The sequence below is a fragment of the Haliotis asinina genome, chromosome 11 (genome assembly GCF_037392515.1).
Source record: "Haliotis asinina isolate JCU_RB_2024 chromosome 11, JCU_Hal_asi_v2, whole genome shotgun sequence".
In the NCBI taxonomy this organism is placed as follows: domain Eukaryota; kingdom Metazoa; phylum Mollusca; class Gastropoda; order Lepetellida; family Haliotidae; genus Haliotis; species Haliotis asinina.
The window spans coordinates 36,397,620-36,415,786 of NC_090290.1; the positions used below are offsets into that span (position 1 = coordinate 36,397,620).

An 18,167-nucleotide genomic window follows, 5' to 3' on the forward strand; every position below is an offset into this window, starting at 1 on the left:
AGACCTGTTATTGTCCTGTTAAATACCAATCCAGAAAAACGTAATGTAACTGAAACTCTCACCTATGGACCATATACTTACTTTATGTGCTTTAATACAAACGTTTACTGGAGAGGGAGAAAAGGAACTTTAAGTAACCTTTTTAGATTTTAGGAAGGCATTTGACTCCACTGGTCGTAATAAACTGTGTGATTATTCTGACGCTGACACAAATTCTTGCATTTAACTGACACAGCCTACGGGCAAGGTTTCAGTAACTTCGCAACACGTGCCTCACCCACGCTACTTTCAACACAAATTGCTCATGAATATGCAACGAGTTTTTATTTATTTATTTATTTATTTATTTATTTATTTATTTATTTATTTATTTATTTATTTATTTTAATTTTCTCTGCTTCTTTTGGCTGCAGAGACAAAGTGATAAACATTTCTTAGAAGGTAACGGTTGTCAGTGCGGGCGGATAATGGACAACAATATTTTCAAAAGATACAAAATATATTTAACACACTTTATCCATACCACATGTATTCAGTGTATTGTCAGATACATTGAAACTTGAAAACAATTGTCAATTTAGCTTAGCGTGTGTATGTTCCTTTACAGAAACACGTCAGGTGGTATGAAGTACACACCCATTAATGTATTCACGCAATGCTCCCAATTTTTCCACAGATCTTAGATTCAGTTTGAAGTAAATAAGCATGTGCGTGGAATCAAAAGACTTTGTATGTCTAGTGAGTATTTGAAAGGAACGTCACGGACATGAATAGATCGCAAGGTAATATATCATTTAGAAATTGTCATACAGGTATTCCTATGTTATATGACCTGCCAATGATAAAATAATAATTTTACACAATGTACACCAAACTTCACGACCTGTAAATGTTCCCACTTCACCTGAAGAAGAGACTAGAATCTGTCTCGAAACGTTGTGACCTTGTAGAATAAAGAAGTTGAACCATAAAGCACTGTTAGTTTGTTCCCAGCAGTTGATGATGTTGGTTGAAATGGACATCATGTTTGAAGAGGTTGGATACCTCTGTTAGTGTGCATACCGTATGTGACAGGATGTGATAGTAGGTACGCGTGTTTAGTACTTTCTATGTTACGCAGTTATTTCCCTTTTTCGTGCTTCTAATCATACTTTATGATATTTTGGCCACACAAGCATTTATCCTGAGGTAAACCTGAGCAAGAAGTATACCCCTTATCAAATCAATTTTGGCATGCTGTTTTAATTGGAGATAATGCTTTGGTAGCATATTTGTTATTTTTTGCATTATTAATCTAGTGTGAACTGACTAGATGAAAATTCTTTTTATAGAAAAAACTAGTTATTAACAAATTCGGTTTTTATCATCGATACATTAACTAATATTTCAAATCCTGCATACTGCCTTGAAAACAGATTTTCCTGCTTTATTTCATATCAGTATTGAAACATCTTTATGAAAAACACATATTGGTTAACAAAAGTAAGCAATTTACTTTTAAGAGAACTTTTATTGACATATTACTTTTTACAGACGGTGCCACAAGGGTGCGCCACTTGTCAAACAAATGCCGTGGTGAGTTGCTATTATTTTTTCATTGTGGTATTTGGGACACATTTTTCTACAAAAAGGTGATACCAACTTTAGCGATTTCTTCACATTTTAAAATTTTGTATCCAATCTCCTCAATGTGTGAATGATATTTCATTTCCCAAATAATACGGTTATTTAACTAAATTATATTACATTGCTCAAAATTTGAAGATACCACTGTCTAATATCAATAATCTGGTGATTAATGTTGGCAACGAACATGTAGACTAAGTGCAGGAATTAGTTTTAATAACAAATTCTGAAAACTCTTAACAACACTTTGAACGCATAGAACGCAGAGAGAAGTCTGTGAATACTCGGTGATGCCTTGATGCTCACGTGGCAACACATGACATTATTCCCACAGGTGTATGCTGTTCACCTATTGTGTCATAAGGTGTTGTGTAAATGTAAACTTCGAGGCGCTGGGTAGTCTCACAGTCCCTAACTTCATTATTTTCATATTTCTCATACTGCCAAATTAAACCGTTCATGCAATTTCTAGATTTCCCAAGGTTTCCTTCTTCAGGACTCTCCTATTCCACAAGGGCTCCTCTTCAATTTGAAAGTGTTTGTTCATTACAATCAAAATTATATATATTCAGGGACTAACATTCTGTCCAGGCGCAATGCTGCGTTCCACAAAACTATCGCAGGCCGGTTAAACACAACAATGTGAGAGCTCCAGTTATCCTATTGCCAAGTAGCTTTGGGAGGCAGACACCTTGATTGTAATGGTTGTTACGAGAGTGTGTTTTCTGTAATTTGTATTGTTATTGATTAAGTGATAGTTATTATTGAGTCACAATGTATAGTTTTGAGTGAAAGTTATTATGTATCACATTTCGTATTACGGTAATAGTATTTTAGCGGCATGTCCTTTAAGGTAGCACGTTAGAGTTGCCTCCCTCTAGGCACACGTCTCTATGTGGGTATGTGTTTTGACTGTTGGTTAAACACCAACCGAACGAGAAAGTTCTAGGTGAATTGCGATGTGGTGGCACAACGTTCAAGAATCTGTGACTGTATATATAAGGTTGGGTGTTGTGTTGACGGGACACACACACGCGGACTTATCTCAGAGTTGAACTGGAGTTGTGCCATCATTCGGCCTACCTACATCTGCATGCCTCTTCGGCAACATTTGACCTACATTCACAAACGCTGACTGTGAAACTTTTAGTATAACTGTACACGTCTCTCACTGGAAAACAAGACTTTGGTGAGTTGATATTATATTTGTGGCCCATTACTTTAGATTTGACTCAGTTGCATTGTGCTAGAAATCTCTATTGTGATTCGTTACATCTTGCTCAATACATATCATTGGATACTTAGACTTGTCAGTGTTATATTTTGCTGGTTCATAGGGGATTTCTTATAGTATTACCATTTTCACGGCAACGTATTAACCTCAAGAAGATACACAGCGTGTTTTAACAAATTAATGCAAACCATCTTCTGTTTATGTTTCTATTCTGTTGAACTGCCATTCTGTGGATCTTGTAACTGACCTTACGCATGACAAGCGCTACAAACCTCAGGCCATAAACTACTAGTATTAAACGAACAGCAATGTCATGACGATTTTTGAAGCTAGTCACTAGTTATGGTATCGTGTAATGGGTCAACTATTTGGGTTGATTCTGTGACAAATCATAGCGACAATTCATTTCGTTAAGAACGTTCTAGCTTCCGTGTTTCCCATCTTCCACCCGCCCCGAATTGTCATTCTAATGTGATATGATACAAAAATATCCTTATCAAACTTTTACAGTGAAAACATGTAAGCCCTAATACTTTTACTTGGTGATCTTTATCTTTCTCTGTCTTAATAGATTAATTCTATTAATTGAAACGGTATTTCCGAAGCAAAGTCACTAAATCATCATCACAGAAAAAAGGCTGGAATATCACTGAGTGCGGCGTTAAACTAAACCCACTCATAAAGAAAGGTAAGGACTCTTACCAAATGATCTGAACAAAAAATGACCTATTACGATGATGACCTACTGAGAACCCTCAGGGCAGTCATCACACGGCCATGTACGTTTGCTGGACGAATCTAAGGCGTCAGTTACAATATTGACGTATACTCTCGAAGTCGCATCCTTCATGTAACAGGGTGCTGGGGTGACCTAATGGTTACACACCGAAGACCCGGGTTCGATTCCCCATGTGGGTACAATGTGTGAAGCCCATTTTCTGGTGTCCCCCGCCGTGATATTGCTGGAATATTGCTAAAGCGGTGTAAACTCACTCACTCACTCACTCACTCACCTTCATGTAACGCTAGCACTAGCTGCGAATACCGCGATAACATTGATAACACCACAAACACAAACACAATCACTTACAGAATGTTTTAATAAAAAAACATGTATAAAACTAGATGTGAAACATATGAACATCACTATACATGTCGTGTGACCAAGGGCATTGTGCGTCTAAACTATCCCTCTAGATCTTTATTCAAATTCATGTCCATACGTGTATGTGCAACATGGGAAGATCAGCACAACATTTAATATAACCAACACTGAATAGATGGGAATTATACATTTGAGCAAATGTTCTGGTATATTTAACTTTATAAATGGTGGGATTAATGCTATTTGATTGAAATAAAAATGAGTGTCGATGAATATTTTCCAGATAATTGTTACTTAAGATAATGAATAATGATAATGATAATGAATAAGATTATTATTCATGGTCAAGTATGATTATCATTCAAGGTCACGTGTGATTATCATTTAAGATCATCGGCCATGGTGCGTTTTGACGTACAATGTCTAGTGATAATGAATATAAACACATATTTCATCTGTCTAAAGTGGATTTGCAAAAACAAGTTATTCAAGGCTATGATTACACGATGCCATTTAGAAAGTGGTCAAATGCAACATATGTCATATTTGGGGTTTCACTTTCTCAGTAAAGTACATATTCTAGTTCATTTTTTGTTGAGTCCCATCCGGGATTCGAACCCGCACCCTCCGGCACCAAATCGCCAGCACACAAAGTCAGCCGCCCAGCCCGCTTAGCCACCGCGACGTCCACACGTGTGCTGGCGATTTGGTGCCTGACACTGAGGGAGCGGATTTGATTTCCGGGTGGGACTCAACCAAACGAGTACTAGAATATGCACTCTACTGAGAAAGTGAAATCCCAAATATGACATATGTTGTAAGTTATTCAAGGAACGATAACGCTTTAATTTACATTCATCCAACTCGATTTTTCAAGGATTGCGTTTGGAGAACAATGTGTAAAATGAAAAAGGGAGTTTCATTTACCCCTTCAAACAGCACTCAGAGCCTTTATGGCAAGGCACTGCCCAATCCAACCAATGCCCTATATTCTAAAGTATGCGTTGGCGGAGCACTTTGAATATGCTGTGTATTTCGTATCGAATTCCTGACAAAAAGTTGGTCTTATGAAGTAGTAATAATAAACCTAAAATCATAGTATACTAGTAATACTGTCTTCGAATTGCCAGAGATAATTTAAAGTATGCTTCCAGTGCAGACGATATGGCAAAGTATAAGAACTGCGTACAACACGTTTGACCGATGAGGTGCTACAATACATACAAGGTCGAATGTAATAAAAGAAAAGTATGAGGTCCCTGTCATGTGTTTAGTACCAGTATTATGGAACATCATACAGCAGTTAAATAGATAAAATATATTTTAAACATACTCTTTTGCTGAAGAACAGAATGATTAAACATAGAAAAATTATTTTAAACATTTTACTGTCATGATTAAATCTGAGTAGATGTTCTGTGAGTCGTATCAAAATGTAAAGGTAAAGTATGTATTGAGGTTTTCCCAAAACATATTCCTCAGGTAGTATTATATTTATCACATATAATTTATCCCATACCGACCCGTGAAGAAGCGGGTAAAACTGATCTTCGATAACCCATGTTTGTCGTAAGAGGCGACTAATGGGATCTGGTGATAAAGTTGACTTGCTTGACACAGGACATTGCGTAGATCGCTACCCTTACTGTTGGTCACTGGATTGGCTGGTCCAGATTCGTTTACTTATAGACCACCGCCAAATAGCTGAGCTATTGCTGAGTGTGCATAAGGGCACAGAGGCACTATCCTATACCATCCTATGAATGCAAAAGACATCGTTCATTCCGGGTACAAAAATACACTTTCGTCTCTTTCGAAATTTTAGTTTCTGTGCAAAGCTCTCAAATGCTGTTTGTTCACAGCTAAGTGTGTAGCACTACTACCCATCAAATTTAGTTTCGCCAATCCTGAGCTTGTAGTTATGGCGGTTGTCTTTCAAGTTCATATGTTATTTTCCAAACAATATGATCTGCATTTGTATTTTCAGAACTTTAGGATATCCTCCTATTTTGGAAAACACTAAACATATTAGCGAACCACATTACACTGATTATCGATATGTATTATGCATCATTCCTGCCTTAGTTCATATGTGTTGAGTATGTCATATATGTATACCTCGACGGTTGCTTGGGTTGACAAAGTCAACATTATATGGCTCCCCACTGATGGCTCAAAATTCTTTGAAAAACAAACCTGAAAAGAGAAACAATATGTATATTAGAAGAAAGAATATGCATACATGTCTTATTCATTGTATTTCTACACGTATTACGTAAGGTAGATTATATCGAACAGTCGTCCGCATAGAGTCAAGCATTGAATTCCGATCAAGGCTAACATCACCTCTAACAGGGATAGTGACTGAAACTGAAAGCTACCTAGATGGAATTGAAACACTTCAGTGCGATCTTGTTCTGAAATTTATTAGGGGCGGTGGGGTAGCCTAGAGGATAAAACGTTCGTTCGCCCCACCGAAAACCAGGATTCGTCAGCATATCAAACTGAGAGTCAAGCATTGAATTCCGCTCAAGGCTGTCATCAAAAGGGGTAGCCTAGTGGATAGAACGTTCGCTGCCGCCGTAGAAGACCGGGGTTCGATTCCCCATATAGGTACAATGTGGAAGCCCTTTTCTGGTGTCCCCAGCCTGGATATTGCTGGAATATTGCTACAAGTGGCGTAAAACCTCACTCACTGACTCACAAAAATTGAGACATATTTCCTTACCAGCTATACATGCTGTGAAAAAGCATGCTATGTTTCCTGCAATCATTGCCCGGAGGACTATTGACGAAAGATCTTTCTTCCGAGACGGAGCGAGCGCCGACAATCCACCAAGAAGAATGCCCATCGACCCGACGTTTGAAAATCCGCATAATGCGTACGTCGATATGACCTCAGAGCGTTCCTGGAATGTAAGACACAAACCAGTGCGCATTGGATAACATGCGTGAACCGACAGGTGTACAGCAACAACAATAATTTACACAGTACCCGTGAAGATCAGGGTGAGGAATGACCTTCAGTTACCAATGCTTGTCGTACAGTCCGCTAACAGGATCGGCTGCTCAAGCTTGCTAACGTGGTTGACACACGTCATCGTATCTCAGTTCCATAGATCAATGCTCATGATTTCGATCACTAGATTGTCTGACAAGACACAAGTATGTACAGACCACCGCCATGTAGGATGTGTTTAGGATAGGAAATATATATAGCGCACATATCCACGTAAGCAGTTCAGCTTATAGCCGCAATTTTGCTGAATGCGGCGTAAAACGTAACTCACTGTTAGCGTTGTCTCAGTTGTGGGTTTGGTAGAAAGCCTTTAAGTGATTGCAGATGTTTCAACTTTTCCAAACATTAGAATAAAATATTGCCAGATAAAAATCATGCCCCATGTGAACAGCGTGCAACAATGTATGGTAACTTTAAATGAAACGTCGTAACGAAAAATGAAAATAAATAGCCCATTGTTACATTGCACTGTCCAAAACCTTTTTCCTAAGTTTAAAGATATAAGCTAGCTGGAGCTACGTATTTTGCTACAGTGCGTTTACTCAGCTTCGTTGACAGGGTTTTACATATTATATGTATGTATTTTGCATTTAGAAATAGTGTCACGATATGGCTGAAATATTGCCGAAGTGATTTTAAATCTACCTCACTACTATGAAACAATGAAACAAATACTAACCTCCATGAATCCTCTCGTAAGCGTCATATTCCACTGAGTAAGAACTGCAGCTTGGCCATCCCAGTACCATTCGTCCTTATAGCCGTAGGTCTCTGTGTAGTTCAGGAACGTCTGTCTGTTTTGTAACAGTTCCTGGAGAGATCTGTAGGCGATGAACTCGTTCGTGAAGGTCTTTACACCCACCAACTCAGCCACGCGACGACAGTCAGCTGGCTTTGTACCCATGAATAAGGCAACAGGGTACAGCACGTAAGAACAAATGAGCTGGAAGGAGAATACAAAGTACTGTAAGCTTCAAAATGAACGTTTGACTCTCGGAACATAGGAAACAAACAACAGTGACCAAACTAGGGTTCGGTCATCGCGGGTCCTAATCCCAGTTGACATTGATTGTCTTCTCGACGTCTGTCAGAATGCGTGATGGTATCCCATGTTACTACCTTATTATAGGTCTGTCACTCCTTCCTAATTTCGACAACTGTTTAATATATATTTGTCGTGTGACAATTGCCACCAATAAAGCGGGGTGCTCTCATGCAGTTTAGTGTAACACGTTTGATCCTTACTAAATCTGAAATCTATAAACTTTGGTATTCTTTTGTATAGAATATAAAATAAAATTTCAACCAAGGTTTCGTTTGTCCCTCCTCCTTCTTTTCGTTACTATTGTCTTTGTTCACATTTCACAAAACAATCGGAATTACCAAATTCATTTGAAAATATAAAATGTATAACCAGATTCAACAATATTTCTGGTTCTTAAGAACCTGAATCCAAGGAGTATTAACACAAAATATTGCGAAAGACTCCATCAGGGTGAAAGTAAGCGTTAACAAGTTACCTCAAATGTTAAGTCTTCTACGCCAACCCGGTTTCCAAACCAAGTAAGTGTGGCATTGACGAAGGCGAGGAGAGCGAGAAAGGCGATGACGTTGACGACAATGTTGGCGATGAGAGTGATAGACATTGAAGCCCCATCGGACGCCGCCTCTATAAGGTTTCGTTGTTCCCTATGAAATACGAATTGATGGCAATAAAGGCGAGTAAATAAAAACATTGACATAGATTTAGGTAAGGTATCTGAAACATATTCAACACGGGGGGCCTAATGGCTAAAGCATGAGCTCATCACGCTGAAGTCCTGGGTTCGAATCCCCGAATGGATACAATGTGTGAAGTCTATATCTGGTATCTCCCACTCCCATATATATATCTGTGTGTGTGTATGTATATATAAAATTGATGAGTGATATTAAGACAGTTTCCGTTAAGAATTGATCATATTGTAAAACGCAGTAGTGATCAAAATAAGCATGAAAGTTTGAAAAATAATGTCATATTTACAAATAATTATGTTTTATATTATTTCGTAGCTGATATCATTACATAAGGTGATGATATCACTAATCCATTTACCATCATCAATGACCATCATCTTTTTATCACAAGGATTAAAGGGATTTTAATCACAAAACAAGTACATTCTTAAAAGAAAGTAGAGGAAGCTGAACTGTGAATTCTGGTAGAAAGAAAACCCATTGAGGAACGTCACAATGACACTCATCTAGTGCATACAGTATCATTTCACGTTATCATCACACGCAAACACCATGCATTGGGAGCACGTGCACAACGTTTGAGCCACCTACACGTGCATGGAGTGTCATTATGTATCTTCACGTTTTTCAGGTAGGTCGATAAATCGCTGCAGACCATATTTTCCAAAAATTTTCCTCCATCTGTGCATGGTCAAGTTTCTCAGGGTCAAATCACACACTACTGACTGGAAATTGTAAACCTGAAATTTTCATGTCATACTCCAGTCACTTAACAAGGGGATAACTGAACGAATAGCTTTGCTTTGAATGAAATCCATGTGCTGATTCATTCTCATTGATTCTTTCACATACACCCCCCATTTTCGACAATCGTACATTGCAAGTACAGCTCCCTACTGTTTTTGAGGGTATATGTAATGACAACAGACAAGGGAGGCTACTCCAACCGCCGTGATTTCATGTGTGGACACAAGCTCGGACGAAGTACACAGTCAAAGACTGATGACTTTCTAAGTTTTAATAAAATATTGAAAGTTTTGAAGAAACACTGATCCAGAGTCAAACACCAAACATTAATTGTTGAATATGATTTATCACTGGTTTTGAGATTCGTTCGAGCATAAGAAAGACGTGAACAAAACTCTAACAATTGGTCAACACTCTTTTTACGCAGATCTTGAACATACTCTGCAGCGCTTTTTCCTCAGCTGTCCAATGAAAACTCTCCACTATACGTAACGTTTATTGGTGACAAAGGTATTGTAGCACTTGAAGAGTATCTGTGCGGTGTGACTTCTGGCAACCCAGCTAACTCCATCTACTCAGGTTATTAAAGGTTATTGTATCTAAATGCGAGATTTTACAGCCTCTTGATAGTTCCCACGAAGGCATTTGACACACAAGAACCTGACGTTCTCCTACAGCCATTACATAAGCTGGAATCTCTGGGATTTTCTCCATTTCTGTTTCTTTAATTTATTCTCATTTATCAGCCTGTGTTTAACCCCAAAGTGGATTTTCACATGTTTCATTGTCCTAAATTGTCCAGGTACGAATTTAAAATACTAAGGATTTGGAGTTTAATTTTAGCGTCTTTCAGCGAATTCAAGCAATATCCCGGCGGGGGACATCACAAACGGACGTTACACTTTGTACCCGCGTGGGGAATAAAACGAGCGGGCGCTTTAACCACCACACTACTTCACCGCCCCTTTTATGATTCGGAGTAGATAGACTATTAAACAACCTAACCAGTCTGTTCTTTTAGCAATCAATTCTGATCCAGGATAAGATCCAAGTTCAAGATAAGGATGAATGGCACCAGCAAATCGGCTGCTGTGGGACAAACTTACCCTTTCTTCATCTTGTTATAATCGTCGGACGAGGATGTGGTTCTTTCCGTCTCCGGACACATCAGCTTAGAGATGGCCAAAGCCGCTGGTGCCGACATCACAGACGCTGACAGTAAATGGTTAGGGGGAACCTGAAAGAAGATTCAAATCCGAAGTAAGAGGCACTGTAAAAGATTTGTATCCTACTCGTTCACTGTACACTGGTAAAGTGAGGTGAACTGGCTTTTAACGTCGTACTTATAAATGCTCCGCTTGTAGAAGCCTTGGTCTAAGCTGGTTTTATAGTGCCAGCTTACTGAGACACCATGCTGCAATTAAGCATGAATGCACCACACATTATGCTCCGAGCTGACCAGTCCTTTTGTAATGCTGGGCGCCAGGCAGGGACGAACAAGTACTACATTGTAACGTCTTTCGGTATGTCGCGGCAGGGGATCGAACCCGCAATCTTCCGCTCTCCGGCGGACGCCTAACACTGGACGTAATTTTTTATTTGCGTTTAATCAAAGTAGCTGCTACGTTATACTTGTTCCGTTTCACGCATGAATTATTATAGCACACTCGATTTGGGAACAGGTACAATGCAAACGAATTGAATCAACACAATATACTGAGCAAATATGTTTAGGACCACCGATCCATTTCACGAAGCAAATGACATTTTCCTGGTTTTTTAATTTTTTAATTATTTAATATCTAAAATGCTTGTCAATGCCCCAATCATCTATTCGTCTTAACTAAAGGTTAGCGTGGAATATCAGGATCTTATGCCTGAAATTGCAGTCTTATCATTCGAAGGAATATGCGGTGTTGTTTCAGTGAGTAAAGTTGACTTTTCGTCTGCTAAATATTAAATAGATAATAACTACATATAGTTAATTGTGTTTCATTTAACTATTTAATATGTTAAAAGTTATCTGTTACTGAATGGTGGTGGCTAAACCAGAGTAGCAAAGAAAAAAAAATTTTATCCCATAATTTTGTTTGTTTCATCCATAATTCCGCTGGTGATCGACCGGGAATACATGTCTTGGAAATTTAAATAACCGGTTCCAGAGAAATGGTTAGTATTCAAACAATATTTCCAAATTTCTGTCATATTTTTATTATGGTCACCAAAATTGTGTACAGAAAACTGAAAATACATTTGACATTGATAAGTCAGTGAGAAATATCTTTGTGCACAAATTTGTCGGGATTTGGGGATTACTCAGTACCAGACTCAGTAGATTTATCAGTGACTAAAAAAATATAAATACAGACAACTCACCAGAGGTTACCTTTTTATGACAAAGTATGAAAACAGTAAAAACCTGATATAGTATGTGTCCATTATTATACAAGACACAACAATGCTGGAAAATTAGGCGGACTTACTGATTTACTTTAATTATCACTCTCTGATCAGTCTCGGTGTCTGAATCACTTGCAAGTCCTAAGTTAATCACTAGTCTGTCAATTTCCCTTTCTACTGCGATTTCGCGTTGCCAGTAACCATCTTCAATTGTTTTAACATGTTTACAACATTCCGACCATTATCTTGCACCGATTGCATACATGCTTTCATTTATGGCAACTCTTAAGGAACTTTTTGTGAACTGCAAGTTTTGTGACGCGACATAGTTTTTCACATTTGCCCAAAGTAACTCAATCGGGTTTAAAAATTTAGTTCTACTTGGTATGGAGGAATACGTAGTACATCATGACCATGTTGCTTTAACATCGTGTCTACTCTGTAGACAGGGCCCGATTTGTTGGATTTGGCAAGAAACAATAGTTCGGCTTTAAGCATTTTCTCATCAAATGAGATATTGTGCCTTTGTAGCCACGCTTTTATGTCATCTTTTCTGTTGGCGAATGTCGGACATTTGTCCACTTGCTTGCTATGATATGGGGCATAACGATGACAGAGTGCAGTGGAAGGTTTGGGATCAACTTTTCCTGGAGCCATTTGGGAAAATTATCAAAGTTCATCTCGTCATGATAGTCTGCTGATTTGAGTTTGGAATCCAAAACAAGCAAAGCATTTGGAACAAAACCGTTTTCACCCCCTGCATGAACCACAATAAGCCGAGGTCCGGTGCCAGACGGAGGTTGAACCCGATTTATTACGACTTCACCCTCAGGTTGCCAACACTTTGGGACAATGTGGTGTACATGCAACCATGTTTCATCTATAAAAATGAGTGTTCGATTTTCTTCTCTGTATTTCTTTATTGCACGCAAGTATTGCAAACGCTTGGAAACAATGTCTTTACGTTCCATTAAAAGTTTACGGTTTGACTGCGTTTTTCGCCACCTAAACCCCATGTCTTTGAGATTTTTTCGAAAACTTTCCTTAGAACCCTTGTAGTTCAACTGGCACTTTGTCATATCATACATCGTCTCCAGAGTGGGTAGTTGTTTTTTTACGCCATAGAAACTTTGTACAAATTGACGGACTGCACACCGGTCGAAATCATCAAGTTTGTAACTGCAAGTTTTGGGTTTGCGCAACTTGGTGGGACTGATAAATGTAGGTCCACTCGCACTCCTACCACCTTCTGCCTTAATGCGCTTTAAAGTTGCCGTTGAGAGGCCAGTAGCAAGGCTACTTTGTAAAACAGAATCTGCTTTGGTTGCACACTTTTTGTCCATATACATGATAACATTGTATGCTATCTCCCTTGCCTGAGAATGAACTATTTGCCCATGTTTTCGTAACTTGGACATTTTTTACTACAACTGAAATCTGTTTAACAGTATTGAGACAGGTGTAAAGCAGTAGCGAGACTGGTGTTACACAGTAGCGAGACAGGTTTTAATCAGTAGCGGTGTTGATTTCATGTCACGGTTAGCATGTATTGCACGTGCGTAATCGTCAAGCTACCTGTAGCAGCCAAGTGTACTCGCCCAATTCGTTGTACCCCCTCTCTTGTCACAAATGCGATTAGTGCGCAGGATCATCTAATATGGGTCTAGCAATAGTCACGCGATCCCGTTAGTCGCCTCTTGAAACACGCATGGGTTGCTAAAGATCAATTCTAATCCGCATCGTCACTGGTCTACGAAATACGAAATCTGAGTTCTCAAAAAAGGTATTAAAGCGTTTGAATTATTTTCAGACTACATCACTGGAGACGACTCCCAAGGGAGCATGTTACGAACGAGTTTGACCTTGATCTGTTTCTCCGTCTCTGCGTTAACATGGCTGACCTTGGCCTTATTTAAGAAGGAAATAATGTCAACATAGTTGTTCTTGTGACAGTAATCTTACCAAATGGTAGGAACCCAGATGATAAACTAGATCCGTAACTATTTTCACCATCTAAGAGGTTTACTGTACCGTGAATTTCATAGATATAATAATGCATTTGGTGATTTTCTAATTATCATTTGCTTATACTTAATTAGATACAAATAAATCTAATGACAATGCTTGAAATGCTGGGCCTTATCAGTTATACTATTCAAACAATATACTCTTAAAAAAGTAGGGAAACTGTACTTTCAATGTACGATTGTCGAAATTGGGAGATATGTGGGATTGAATCAATGTTGATACAATAATAATGGAATTTTTGAGAATGCATCACCACATGGGTTTCATTAAAGACAAAGCTATTTGTTCAGTTATCCCTTTGTTAGGGTGTGATTTAAGCTTGAAAACCCTGACCATGCACAGATGCAAGACAATTTTCGGAAAAATGGTCTACAGTGATGTATGGACCTGCCTGAAAAACGTCAAGATTCATAATGACACCCCATGCACGTGTAGGAGGCTCCCGCGTTGAGCACGTGCTTCCCATGCATTGTGTTTGCGTGTGGTGATAGCGTGAAATGATCCTGCATACAAGAGATGAATGTCATTGTAACGTTCCTCAATGGGTTGTCTTTCTACCAGACATCAAAGTTCAGGTTCCCCTACTTCTTTTGAAGAGTACACATATGTATACTGAAACCACTGTTTTGAAATAATCCATAAAGTGTTTGGGCAAGTGCTGGTTCAAAATTGATTGTTTCTACACAGTGGTTCCAATATACATATGTATTTAAAACTGATAAGTGAAATATGAAAATACGGAAAATGAAATAGGAATGTATATAAGGCCGAACGGAACAACTTAGGAATGGCCAGCGAGTCCTAACTTGACACACAGAAGGGAGCAATCTACAAAGACATATTTTATATCATAGGAAAGGTCTCGAGGAGATGAACGCGAAAAGTACCAGTGTGTTAACGTGTTAATAATCTCACAAAGTGGCGCTGAAAGTGCATTTCTGCAGACATTTCTGGCTGATTTTTTTTCTGCAAAAATTTCTGGCAGAATTTCCTTTCCTGCAGAAATTTCCGGCAGAGAATTTTTTCATTTCACTACCAGAATTATCTTAACTGAATAAAATTACAGATCTCAGGTATCTTTGGATACCTTATTATGGACTTTCTGTAGATGATGTGTTCTAGATAGTACACAGTCATAGTCATAAAACTATCCAGACAGATACCATTCTGTTTAAATACCTGTAATGGCCAAATATTTGGAAGAATGTCCGTCCTTTCACTTGTATCAAATAATTTATGACACATGAATTTATGATCTGAATTGTTGGACTTGGGGTATTTTTGCATCAGAATACGAATATCTGCTTCATCAGCAGGAAACTGAAAATACACAGTATGTACATTTCTGTGTGTATATAGCATCCTCGTGATGTTTTGCATATATTTGTAAACTTATGGTAATAAAAAAAAAGGATGGTGATGATGTTAATACCCCCAAGACCGGTACTTCTTGGCAAAGAGGCCAGATGAGGCAGACTTTATCAATCAGCACCCGTTCGTTTACTATTGTTTTCAGTACTTAATGCCTCCTGATTATTTGCTTCCTGGCTGTGCTGTTTGTTGTTCTTAGTTCCCACCTGACCTGGTCCAATTATCTACTCCTTGTTATTCAAGTACATGTTGTTTGTCACAGCAGTTAATTATTCTAATCACCTGGTTGTTGTCACTGTCAGCTTGAACATGATGTAAGAACCTACACATAAACGTTGCTATATGCAGTTAACACGAAGTTGTTGTTAATAAAACCTGATACCGCGTATGCAGCTCTTACATTCTTAACGTAAACTGAAGCCGTGCTTGAGTTGTGAACCGAGGATTAAGTTGTCATCACATCCGTGATGTTTAAAAAGACCTGCACAGTAACACGTTACTGTCAACCGTCTCATTCGGGGACGGACAAAATCCCATAAGAAAAAAATCTTTGGACAAAATCGCTTTTAAGAACATGCTACAATATCCAGTTTATATTTGTTATTGCTACCCTTTTTCACCAAGACCCCAGTGAGTTAATTATCATCTAATCATGAGAGAAGCTAGTGAGATAAGTTGACTGGCATGTTTTCGTAACAAAGGCCAGTGGTTGAAACGTTAAAGTGTATAAATGTGTCTGTGATGATGCCAGTTTATATCAGTGTTCTAGTGTACCATCGTCATATTATCAGTTACATGTCTTTCAAACAGGAATTATGAATTATGTTAGTCACTCGTGAATTCGTACAAAATACAGTGTTAAACTGTTTGAAAATATCCCAATCATTATGATTCATCCATCCACATCTAAACATATACAATAGAAGAAGTTGTTATCCATAAATATTATATATATTGAAATGCAGGGTTTTGTACGTACAGAACATGAAACTGACAATCTGAGTTTACACGCGGTTCCGTCCGATCCTGTCAATCGGGAAAATTGGAGGCAGTTTGTTTGCAACCCGCAGACGTAATAACATGTCATGTGTACAGGAATCGGACCTGCCTGTCTGTGTAAATACATAATGTGACAGAGACAGACCCCAGGTGCACGAGCCATAAATCAATGTAGTTTGTTTATGGTGTATAGTCTGATAGGTGCGCAGGGAGCCTATATAGAGGGGGAGAAGAAATTCCTAGAAAAGCCGCTGAACGTATGTCTCGGGTCGTTACGTAATCAGTGTAGCCAATATGGTGGCAGCGCAGTATTTAAGATTGAGTCCGGTTTATTGTCAACAGCTGATTAAGTTCGCTTAGTGTTGTAACAACTGAAATCCAACATGTAGAAGACAGGTTAACTATTTTGTCACTTCAGTTTAAGTCAAATAATTGGTATTAGCGTGAGTATTAGGACAGAGGATTTGTAGTAAAGTTTCAAGTCGGTATGTTATAGCTGACTGGCTTCTATCCTCGATTCACTGCGAAGACAGACTAAATTGTGGCTATAAAAACTTCTTTCACACATTCGTTTAATTTTTAGGAGAACATACCTTTAGTTGAACGGTACTTGCAAGTAATAGTGACAGTTTCATGACTTAAAAATTGTTAGGTTGTAAATGAGGTGTGTGAAAAATATGACATTTCGCCAGTGAAATGCTATACGCCGTTGTTTGAGTATTCCTAGTTACTTCCTCAAAAACATCTTTCACATACACCTTTAATTCACATGAGGGGAATATACTATCAGAAGAAATGTGTTGCAAGTAATAGTGATAGGTGCATAATCTAAAAAAGAATGTTAGGGTATATTTGAGGTGTGTGAAAAATGTGACATATCGCAGATCTGCTCTGATCCGCTATTGAAATACTATACGCCGTTGTTTGAGTATTTTTAGTTATTACTTCAAAAACATCTTTCACATACATCTTTATTTCTTATGACGGGAATATACTATCAGGTGATATGTGTTTGCAAGTAATAGTGATAGTTTCCTAATCTAAAACAAAATGTTCGGGTGTATTTGAGGTGTGTGAAAAATATGACATATTGCCGATCTCATCTGATTCGCCATTGATGCTTGAGGGTTATAGTTCCATAACTTCTTTCTTTCTTGTTGATCTTATTATTTGACAAAACTGGAAAGGTGTTCTAGAACGCTTTGTGGGAGTTTTACACTTTATTTTTGAGGGCAGTGTGACAGTGTCAGTTAACATTTTGTTAATGTCCATTCCATTCCTCACATGCAATAAGATATCTGAATTAATTCTCAATATTTAATGTAAACAAAAATGTTTCAAAGTAGATTTTTTAAAAGGACAGCTTATGTTAACACGTGTTCTCGCGATACTTTTGCGTTCTTTAACATGTTTTGGGAGGGAAGGCCGCGGTGTATCATTAATTTTATTCTTTTATTCATTCACATATGTACTTCTTTCTTTTATTATTTTTCTTTATTTCGTTCATTCATTCACATAATTCTTGCTCTTAATTCTTACCATAATTCATTCATTTATTGTAAAATTCCGACTGATACAATAAACTGGCTGAAGTTCTGTTAAACCAGGGATAATCTACAACGTATATACTCTATATAGTCTCCAGGGTTAAACACAACTTAAGTTGCACTGGGAACGGGCCAAGTCCCTGTGTGCGTTGGAGCATGACGAGGCACACGTTAATGAGTACAAACGGTAAAGAAAGCAAGCGAGTGACCTATCCCTGTTGTAGTGTATCCCTGGTGTCTTTGGTCAATGATTGAAGTTGAGTATTGTATATTGTCATTTGCAGACAAACAGAGAGACAGGTGTAAATAAACAGACACTGAGTTTTGTCTGTGACAGAGACTACTTGTCATAAT

At 38.2% G+C, this 18,167-nt stretch overlaps 1 protein-coding gene across 1 annotated transcript in view; it reads right to left on the minus strand.

Moving 5' to 3' along the window:
• Positions 1-3,941: 3,941 nt before the first annotated feature.
• The window catches only part of LOC137256614 (solute carrier family 28 member 3-like), a 35,200-nt gene continuing 20,974 nt past the window's right edge, over positions 3,942-18,167 (minus strand). The window contains exons 8-12 of the mRNA XM_067794495.1: positions 10,575-10,705; positions 8,505-8,673; positions 7,664-7,927; positions 6,694-6,874; positions 3,942-6,161 (exon numbers count right to left, since the gene is read on the minus strand). Of these exons, the coding sequence (XP_067650596.1) occupies positions 6,139-6,161; positions 6,694-6,874; positions 7,664-7,927; positions 8,505-8,673; positions 10,575-10,705 (768 nt within the window). The 3' untranslated portion in view covers positions 3,942-6,138. The remainder of the gene's footprint in view (positions 6,162-6,693; positions 6,875-7,663; positions 7,928-8,504; positions 8,674-10,574; positions 10,706-18,167) is intronic.